The sequence below is a fragment of the Cherax quadricarinatus genome, chromosome 52, assembly GCF_038502225.1.
Source record: "Cherax quadricarinatus isolate ZL_2023a chromosome 52, ASM3850222v1, whole genome shotgun sequence".
In the NCBI taxonomy this organism is placed as follows: domain Eukaryota; kingdom Metazoa; phylum Arthropoda; class Malacostraca; order Decapoda; family Parastacidae; genus Cherax; species Cherax quadricarinatus.
In genome coordinates, this window is record NC_091343.1 from 26140831 (window position 1) to 26151411 (window position 10581).

The 10581-nt window shown below is 36.8% G+C and overlaps 1 protein-coding gene across 1 annotated transcript in view; it reads right to left on the reverse strand.

The window, feature by feature from the left end:
• Positions 1-935: 935 nt before the first annotated feature.
• LOC128696898 (protein unc-80 homolog) overlaps positions 936-10581 on the reverse strand; it is a 1079316-nt gene continuing 1069670 nt past the window's right edge. Inside the window, exon 62 of the mRNA XM_070095999.1 lies at positions 936-1109. Within this exon, the coding sequence (XP_069952100.1) occupies positions 936-1109 (174 nt within the window). The remainder of the gene's footprint in view (positions 1110-10581) is intronic.

Consider the following 10581-nt stretch of genomic DNA (forward strand, 5'->3'; position numbering starts at 1 on the left):
TGTATTGGAGTTAATCATAACATTATTATATAGTTGCAATATTTAATACTTTATCCTTGATCAACATTTGACTTTCGAAAATGTTTGAATAATTTACCTTCGAGTTACTTTATACTTCAGCTTCTCAAAATAAATTTTTCACTGTGACTAAAACAGAGTGAAAGACTGTTAAGGGAGCCTATGACTGCGTGCTTAAATATTTGTATCTAGTCTTCGAAATGTTTAATTTATATTATAATTGTTTAATTTTAGTAATAGATGACAATTACAGTTAACCGAAAGAACAAAATGGCACAATACCGTTACTGAAACAATACATAAATAACCCGCACATAGGAGACAGGAGGAACTTACGTCAATGTTTCGGTCCGAGTTGGACCATTTACAAAGTCACACTAATAGAAAAGAGTGAGGAAGCCAATTTATATGTGAGCGAGAAAGGGACGGGAATAAAAAAGGAGAAGAGAAAGTAGTGGTAGTGGTAGGCAGGTAGTGGAAGTAGTAGTAGAATAGTGATAGTACAAATTAGGGAGAATAGTCTACTGGCAAAAGAGAGAGGAAAAAGGGGGAATGGAGGGAGGCAAAAGTAAAGGTAGTTGTAATAGTAGTGGAATGGGGGGAGAGGACTAAATAGAAACAGAATGTAGGTCAGTAAAAAAATAAGAAAAAGGATCACTGGAGGGAAGCTAAGGGTCCGCAAGGAGTGGGGCCAAATGCAGGGAAAGAAAAACTGACTCACAGAACACAATAGGTCGAAGAAAGCAAACCAAAGAAAGAAAAAAGGAAAAATAGGAAAGGAACAGAAGAAAGGATCAGGTTAAATCAGGAATATTTTGAAATTTGGAGCATTTAACAATGTAATGAGAAAACAAGACATCTACAGAGACAAAGCCAAGACTAAGATTCATACAAGGAAAGCTGTGTGTAAGGGATGATTAAACAAGACGGCGACTCTGAAAGCTAGAAGTAGGGTAGACAGTTTTAACAGAAGACCAGTCAATAGGATAACTGACATCTCTGGCATAACAGATAAGAACATTATTAGTGTCAGCATTCTTAACACTTCTTTTGTGTTCAACGAGTCTGTCAGAAGGAGAGCAGCGACCAGTCTGTCCAAAGTATCGGAGAGGAGCAAATGAGTATGAAACTGTAATAACATGCAAAAAAAATGCTTTCATTACGTAACATACTGATGACATAAGTCACTTGTTTTATGTCCAGCAACCAAGCAAAGATTCTTATAACATCTTCACATATTTGCCAAGAATGAAGGCAATGCACAGATTACTTTCACTTCAAAGCAGATATAGAGAGCAGCTGTAGATTTAAAATAATGTGTAGGTAGCAGATTTGTTAGTAAGAGCATGAGCATCAGTTGCCTGTGTATTATTATAGCACTAATTTACCGGTGTGTATGTGTGTATTATAATTTATAGGTAAAAAAGTTTTTGAGCTATTTCAACTTTTTTTAGCTGCTTCTAGTTGAGAAGATAGATGTGACAGATGTTATCCCTGGTCAAAACAAGATGCTTGTTGGCTCATGTGATCATTGTTCATACAGTGTATACTCTTTGTGTTGCTTGTTTTACCAATTAAAATGCATGTTACTATAAGCTGAAGTTTGCTTGCTAACACAGACACATACCTTGAGGTAACTTGGTCAGGTAATGCAGTAAGTTCCCATTTTTTCATCGTTAAGTCACGCTTATCAAGTAAGATATACGCGGCTTACATTAAGGTACTCACACACGTACAGTAAACTGCTGAACCCAAACAGCAAAATGCCCACTATTTACAGCAAGCTTCCCATCCCTTACGATAAGCTGCCTGCCCCATACAGTAAGCTGTGTGCCTCTTACAGTAAGCTGTCAGCCCATTACAGTAAGCTGCCCCACCCCTCCCCTTAGAGAATTCAGCCCCTACCCGTCTTCCAAGAGGCTACTCTTACTTTCCAATAAGTTACCCCATTCATACCTTTCCAGTTTGCTGAATACATTGACATTTTGTTAATAACATAGAAATTGACTTCTCATCACAACAAATAGATTCCTCACCACAACAAATATATTAAAAATCGAAATAAATAGATTAGCCTCCACACAAAAAAATAGATTGTACACCACTACAAGCAGACGGACACTAAAACAGAGTACCTAAGCCCTAAGGGGTACGTGATCCTGCAGCCCCTCGCATGGGCTGGCGGATCGTAAAAATTCCGAAATAAATCGATAAATGAGTTAACATTACGCAAAAATAGTTTAACAATCTGGCAACACTTTGGTGTAATTCTCATTTTTATATAAAGTATCTAAAGAAAATTATAGTCAGTACATTTTTCGTGATGAAGTCGCTGTTAGTATATTTCGAGGCATGTAGAGACTTTTCGATTTTTTTTTCCAGTTTTCATTGTTTTATGTTCTTTTTCCTCTAAAATATTAATATCATTATTTCGCATTGTTACAAAGTTGGTGGAGCTTATCCAAGACCAGAGTGTAGTGGTAAGTCTCTCAATAGTATAATGACGCCATGACATAGGAGGTATGTTGTTCTGGGTCGCTATACAGTCGTATATTTACGCTATTATCGACAATTTTATTATTTTAGGTCTCACATATTGTTCAGAATTATAATTAGAAACAAAATTTATACCTAATACAAGCAGCCATAAGTGAGAAAATTGGCATAATATTGTGCAGTGGTTGTGATGAGCACTTTACACCTTGCACTCCTGGGTGATGTAAAACTCTGCTGCATCTAAGCCATTGCCATTTGAGAAGATGCATTTAGGACACGGAGATACTATACAAGATGAGTTGAACTACACTACCGTCGCAGGTTTATAAACACAAATATCGTTAATCGCTGTCAAAAATTTAAATTAAAATATTTTTCTTTGCGAAGGATAATTGCCGCCGTTCTCGCCAATTATATTTCTATAAATAATGAATGAAATGGCTAAAGTGAAGTGGCTAAAGCTCTCGCTTCACACAGTGAGGGTCCAGGTTCGATTCGTGGCGAGGGGAGAAACACTGGGCGTGCTTCCTTACACCAGTAAATTGGGTACCTGGGTGTTAGTCGACTGGTGTGGGTCGCACCCTGGGACAAAATTTCCTAATTTGCCCGAAATGCTCTGCATAACCAATGGCTTTCTATACAGTAGTATGTCATTTTCAGCTAGGCCTGTATACCTTGTACATGTACTTGTAGAAATCAAGATATTATTATTATTATTATTATTATTATTATTATTATTATTATTATTATTATAATTATTAAGGAATGGGCCTACACCTCGACAGCACCCTGAAATTCAACACCCATATTCAACACATAACAAAAAATGTATCCAAAACTGTTGGGATCATCACTAAGATATGTTACTACTTACCACAATCAGCCCTACTCACACTATATTATTCACTCATCTATCTCTACCTCACATATGCCATTTGTGCTTGGGGGGTCAACAGAATTACCCACCTAAAACCAATAATAACCCAACAAAAAGCTGCAGTAAGAATTATCACACAATCCAATGCTAGGCAACCCCCCTCTCCCCCCCCCCACTCTTTGAAGACCTAAACTTACTGTTCAGAACATCCACACTTACTACTCTGCAATCTACATTTACAGAACCATAAATTCCAATATTAACCTGAACCAAAACACTTTCTTGATAGTTGTGACAGGACCCATAGACATAATACCAGACACTACATGACATTCCCCGTGTCCGGCTAAATCTATACAAAAATTCATTGTACATAAAAGGGCCTGAAATCTGGAACTCCGGCCTGAAAACTCTAGAACTGCAGACTCAACCACCATTTTCAAAACCACCGTTATAAAACATCTTAACTCCCTTACACTCCCCACCTGTAGTTAACCACATGAAAACTACCTTAGCTTGCACATATAAAAAACAAAATACACTTATCTGATATCTGTGACTCCCCCTAATTTACACTAATGACTGTAAACATGAAATTCTGAATATAGCTTTTGCTTCATAATTTTTAAGCTAGTCATATGTTTGTCTAGGACACTCCAATATAGGAGCTTTAATAGAAACTGTATCATGCCAAGACGAGACCATTCCTATTAAGAAATAAACTAATTGTTAATTTCTTAAATGTTTTGAACTACCTCACTTTTGTAAATCTAGTTAATCACTACAGCTACCTAACTTTAATATCAGTATGATCCATAACCTGAGTCAATATAGAGTAGGAATTAGTATTAGTCTGCCCAAAATGCCTAGGCATACCTAGGCTTACTAGTGGGCTTCTTTGTAAAAAGTATTTTATAATATGCAATAATATTTCATAACATATAAACCCCACATTGTAATATTAACAGAGAAATGTTTTTGAGAGCTTTGCGTATATGTAGTTCAGAGTTCAGAGGTGAACTCTGGCATCTCTGGTAGCTCATGACACTGGGGATAAAGTGCTGTCATGGATCAAATCATGGCTCACTAATAGGAAGCAGAGAGTATGCTTAAATGGGGTTAAATCCGAGTGGGGATCTGTAACAAGTGGCGTACCACAGGGATCAGTCTTAGGCCCGTTGTTGTTTATAATATATATCAATGACCTTGATGAGGGTATTACTAGTGATATGAGCAAATTCGCCGATGACACAAAGATAGGTAGGATAATTGATTCAAACGTAGATGTTAGGGAACTTCAGAAGGGTGTAGACAAACTCTATTCTTGGTCAGAAAACTGGCAGATGCAGTTCAATGTGGATAAATGCAAGGTTCTGAAGCTCGGGAGTGTCCATAACCCTAGCACTTATAAGTTAAATGATGCAGAACTTAGCCATACAGATTGTGAAAAGGACTTGGGGGTTATGGTGAGCAGCAACCTTAATCCAAGACAGCAATGCCTAAGCGTATGTAATAAGGCAAATAGATTACTGGGATTTATATCAAGAAGTGTAAGCAACAGAAGTCCAGAGGTCATCCTGCAGCTTTATACATCATTAGTAAGGCCTCACCTAGATTATGCAGCTCAGTTCTGGTCTCCATATTACAGAATGGACATAAATTCTTTAGAAAACATTCAGCGTAGAATGACTAAATTAATACATAGCATTAGAAATCTTCCTTATGAAGAAAGATTGAAGACTCTTAAATTACATTCACTTGTTAGACGAAGAATGAGGGGAGACATGATCGAAGTGTATAAGTGGAAGATGGGTATTAATAACGGGGATATAAATAAGGTCTTGGGGATATCTCTCCATGAGAGAACCCGCAGTAATGGATTTAAATTAGACAAGTTTAGATTTAGAAAGGACATAGGAAAGTATTGGTTTGGAAATAGGGTAGTTGATGACTGGAACAGTCTACCTAGTTGGGTTAGTTTCAAATTTAGGTTGGATAAATATATGAGTGAGAGGGGTTGGATTTGAGTGGGACTTGCATATGAGTGGATAGAGTTATCAGAGCTATTTCTTGGGTAGCATTGAAAATTGGGTTGGGCAAATGTTTTGTTAGTGGGATGAATTGTAAAGGACCTGCCTAGTATGGGCCAACAGGCCTCCTGCAGTGATCCTCCTTTCTTATGTTCTTATGTTCTTATGAAGAAATATCCAAAATTTATGAAATAGCTAATGATCTGAAGTACCCATGAAACGTATTTGATAATTTTTTTAAAATAGATAGAAATGCTTTTTACAATCCAAAAAGGGACAACCAACCTTATAAAACTAAAATATGTTGGTTCTCCCTTACCATGAAAACTTGGTTGATATGCCTTCTCTTCTTAAGACTTTTAATATCAAAGTTATATTTAAAAATCTTGATACAGTAAAAAAAACTTTTGATAAAGAATTCCCCCCAAAATGCTGAGGGGTGTGTCTATAAGATTCCTTGTAAAATTTGCGATAAAATTTATTATGGTCAAACTGGTAAAAGTCTAGAATTAAGATTAAAGTAACATAAATATAACATTAGAACTGGACAAGATTCCAATGCTCTATTTATTCATGTGAAAGATTTTAACCATCCAATGGATTTTCAAAAGGTTGAGAAAGTTGTATCAAGCAAGTCCATGGTCGACAGGAATATAAATGAATGGTGTTCCATAAAAAGCAGTTTTGAAAATAATCCGAATATTTCCTTTGGTTTATATAAATTGGATTCATTTATAATTAACGAAATTTGGGAAGAATTTAATGATACATTAAACAAGTAATAAATCTTAATTCTTGGGTGGATTAATAGGGGTGTTTCACAGAGTCGGGTGTTGTCAGGCGTGTTGTGAGATGTGATGGTGAGGCATAGTCTTGACCCTTTACAAGCTTTCCTTTGCTGTATTGTTTTAATAGTTCCTTAGTAATGTGAGAAGTCACGGATGCACTTGGAATTTCACTATTCTGTCAAAATGGTTGTTTTGCATATACATATATATATATATATATATATATATATATATATATATATATATATATATATATATATATATATATATATATGTATATTTATATTTATATAATATATATATATATATATATATATATATATATTTATGTATATTTATATTATATATATATATATACATATACATATATATTTATATATATATATATGTATATATATACATATGTATAAATTTATATATTTATATATATATATATATATATATATATATATATGTATATATATTTATATATGTATATATATATATTTATATATATATATATATATATATATATATATATTTATATATGTATATATATATATATATATAATTATATATATATATATGATTATATATATATATATATATATATATATATATATATATATATTTATATATATATATATATATATATATTTATATTTATATATATATATATATATATATTTATATATATATATATATATATTCATATATATATATATATATATATATATATATATATATATATGTATATATGTATATATATATATATATATATATATATATATATATATATATATATATATATATATGTATATATATATATATATATATATATTAGTGTGTATGTGAGTGTACTCACCTATTTGTGATTGCAGGGGTCGAATCCTAGCCCTTCACTGATCGCCCTTCAGGTCCTCTCTCTCTCTCTCTTCCTGCTCATGTACTTTATCAAACTATGTTTTAAAACTATGTGTGGTTCCTGCCTCCTCTAAATCGCTTTCTGGGCATTCCACTTCCTGACAGCTCTGACTAAAGAAATTCTTCAACTTCCAACTGTGACCCCTTGTTTCTGTGTCCCATCTATAAAACATCCTGTTTTTGTTCACCTCGACAATTCCTCAAGGTATTTTGCATGTCGTTGTCATGTCTCCCTTAACCCTCCTGTCCTCCAGCGTCGTCAGGCCGATTTCCCTTAACCTTTCTTCGTTGGGCAATCTCCTTAGATCTGGGACTAGTTTTGTTGCAAACCTTTGCACTTTCTCTAATTTCTTGAAGTGCTTGAGTAGTAGTGGATTCCAAACTGGTGATGCATGCTCCAATATGGTACTGACGTACATGGTGTACAGAGTCTTAAACGATTCCTTGTTGAGGTATCAAAACGCTTTTCCTAGGTTTACTAGGAGCCCATGGGCTGCACCAATTATCTGCGTGATGTGCGCACCAGGAAATGTGCTCGGTATTATACTCACCCCAAGATCTTTTCCTTGAGTAAGGCTTGCAGTCTTTGGCCACCTAGACTATACTCTGTCTACGGTCTTCTTTGCCCTTCCCCGATCATCATGACTTTACATTTAGCGGGGTTAAATTCAAGGAGCCAGTTGCAGGTCCAGGCTTGTAGCCTATACAGGCCTCTATGTAGTACTGCCTGATTCTCATCCGATTTAATTCTCATCATTAACTTCACATCATCTGCAAATAGGGACACCTGTGAGTGTATCCCTTCCGTCATGTCATTCACAAATACCAAAAGCAGCACAGGTCCTACGACTGATCCCTGAGGATCCCCACTTGTCACAAGCACCTAGTCTGACACATCGTCACGTACTATGTCTCGCTGATGCCTCCCTTTCAGGTATTCTCTGATCCATTGCAGTGCCTTTCCTGTTATGTGTACCTGATCCTCTGGCTTTTGCAGTAACCTCTTGTGAGGAACTGTGTCAAAGGCCTTCTTGCTATCCAAGAAAATGCAATCTATTCACACCTCTCTTTCGTGTCATACTTCCATTACCTTGTCATAAAACTCCAGTAGGTTTGTGACACAGGATTTTCCTTCCCTGAAGGTGTGGTGGTTGTTGTTCATAACCTTGTGTCCTTCTACTTGCTTCACCACTTTCCTCCTGATTATCTTTTCCATGACTTTGCATACTATGCACTTCAATGACATAGGTTTGTAGTTTAATACCTTGTGCCTGCCTCCTTTCTTAAAAACTGAGACTACATTTGCCATCATCCATTCCTCAGGCAGTTGCCAAGTTTCAATGGATGTGTTGAAGATTCTTGTTAGTGGCACACACGGTATCTCTGCTCCCTCTCTATGGACCCACGGAGAAAGGTTGTTCGGTCCCACCGCCTTTGAAGCATAAAGTTCACATAGCAGCTTCTTCACTTCCTCCTCCTCAGTTGTGTGTATTTCATCTATCACTTGTGTATCCTTTGTTGGTGTACTTGCGTATTCTGATTTCCTGGAGTCCTTCCTGTCTCCGCTGTAAACACTTCTTTAAATCTCATGTTAAGCTCTTCACATCTTGGTCGTTTCTTGAGAACAACCCACCTTCCTTCTTCAGCTTGATTACCTGGTTCTTGACTGGTGTTTTCTTCCTGATGTGGCTATAAAACAGTTTCAGGTCAGACTTGAGTTTTGATGCCGTGTCATTTTCGTATTGTTGCTGAGCCTCCCTTATTATCTGTGCATATTCGTCTCTGGCTCTTCAGCTAACCTCTTTATTTTCCTGGGTCCTTTGTCTTCTGAAGTTTTTCCATTCCCTAGTGCACTTAGTTTTGGCTCCCTGCACTTTTGGGAGAACCAAGGACTCGTTCTGGACTTCCCATTATTTCTGTTTCCCTTTGGAACAAACCTCTCCTCTCCTTCTTTGCATTTTGTTGTCATGTAATTTACTTCTTTTGCTGGTTTTCCTGCCAATTCTCTTTCTCACTAAACGTCTTGCTGGAAATTCCTCATGCCTATGTAGTCCCCTCTTTTGTAGTTTGGCTTCTCCCTTCCTATTCCTGCTACCCTCTCCACTTGTATCTAAATTATGTATTCAAAGCACAGAACCACATGATCACTAGCTCTAAGAGGCGTTTAGTATGTGATATCCTCGATATCTGAACTACTGAAGGTGAATAGTAGGTCCAGTCTTGCTGGTTCATTCTCAACTTATGCATGAGGTTTTCCAGTACCACTTGACTTTCCATGTTTCGGGACCCCTTTGGTTCTCCAGGTTTTCCCAAAACTAGTAACTTTGTTTTAGCCACGTGAGCTAGTGTGTCTACCATTGCTCTGTTACACTCTTCATATTCTTCTCTTGGCCTCCTGCAGTTCTGTAGTAGGTTATACATCACTGCAAGTACCACCTTATGACCCCCAGACTGGATAGTTCCTAATATTTAGTTCCTTTCCCCCATTCCATCCATTTCTTCTATTTCCTCAATTCCCAACTGGTTTTTGATGAGCAAAGCAACTCCTCCTCTCCCCTCTGCTCCCTTTATCTTTCATCAAAATTTGATATCCAGGTGGAACTTACATCTGTTATCATCCTGGTGAGTTTCGTTTCTGTGAGTGCTATTATGTTTAAGGATGTCTCCTTGATTTTTTCATGCCACTCCTCACATTTATTTATTCCATCTACATTTGTACACCAAACCTTCAACTTTTCTAAAACTATAGTCTGGGGGGTACTTTGGAGTTGGCGAAGTGGGAGACCTGATTAGGAACTATGGGCTGTTGCTGTGAAGATGTAGTTTGTAATGAGGTGGGTTGGAGCATTGAGTACATCATGTGTTTTTTGGATTAGAATATTTGGTTGCAGTGGGGTTGTCTTGGCTGGGGGCTTCTGTAGGTGGTTGTGAGGGAGGCTGTATTTGATCTTTCCTCCATTCGTCTTTGTACCCTCTCTTTCAGTTTCTCCCTTTCTTCTCATGTTCTGTCACAGTCGTGATACACCCTCTGGTACGTCGACATGTCCGTTACTCGTACTTTCTTCTGCAGGAACTTGTTGTGAGCCGATTTTGTCTTGAAAATCACTTTGACAGTCCTGTTTCTTCCTCTTGAAAACCCTCCTATTATCAGAAAATTTGTCAGCTCGGTCATGTCTTCTCCTATTGCTTTCATGATGCTTTCAATTACTGTTTTCTCCCCTTGTCTTCATGCTTCATAAGTTTCCCCTTCATTTACCTGGAGCCCAAAAACAAAGACTGATCTCTCCCTTTCATTCTCCCACTTCATATTTTTATGTATCCTCTGATTCGATTTAGTTGCCTCCATTGCAGCTTTCCTTTCTTCAATTTCTTCACTATGTGTTGTCCCTGGGCCCAGTGGTGTGTGTGTGTGTGTGTGTGTGTGTGTGTGTGTGTGTGTACTCATCTAGTTGTACTCACCTAGTTGAGG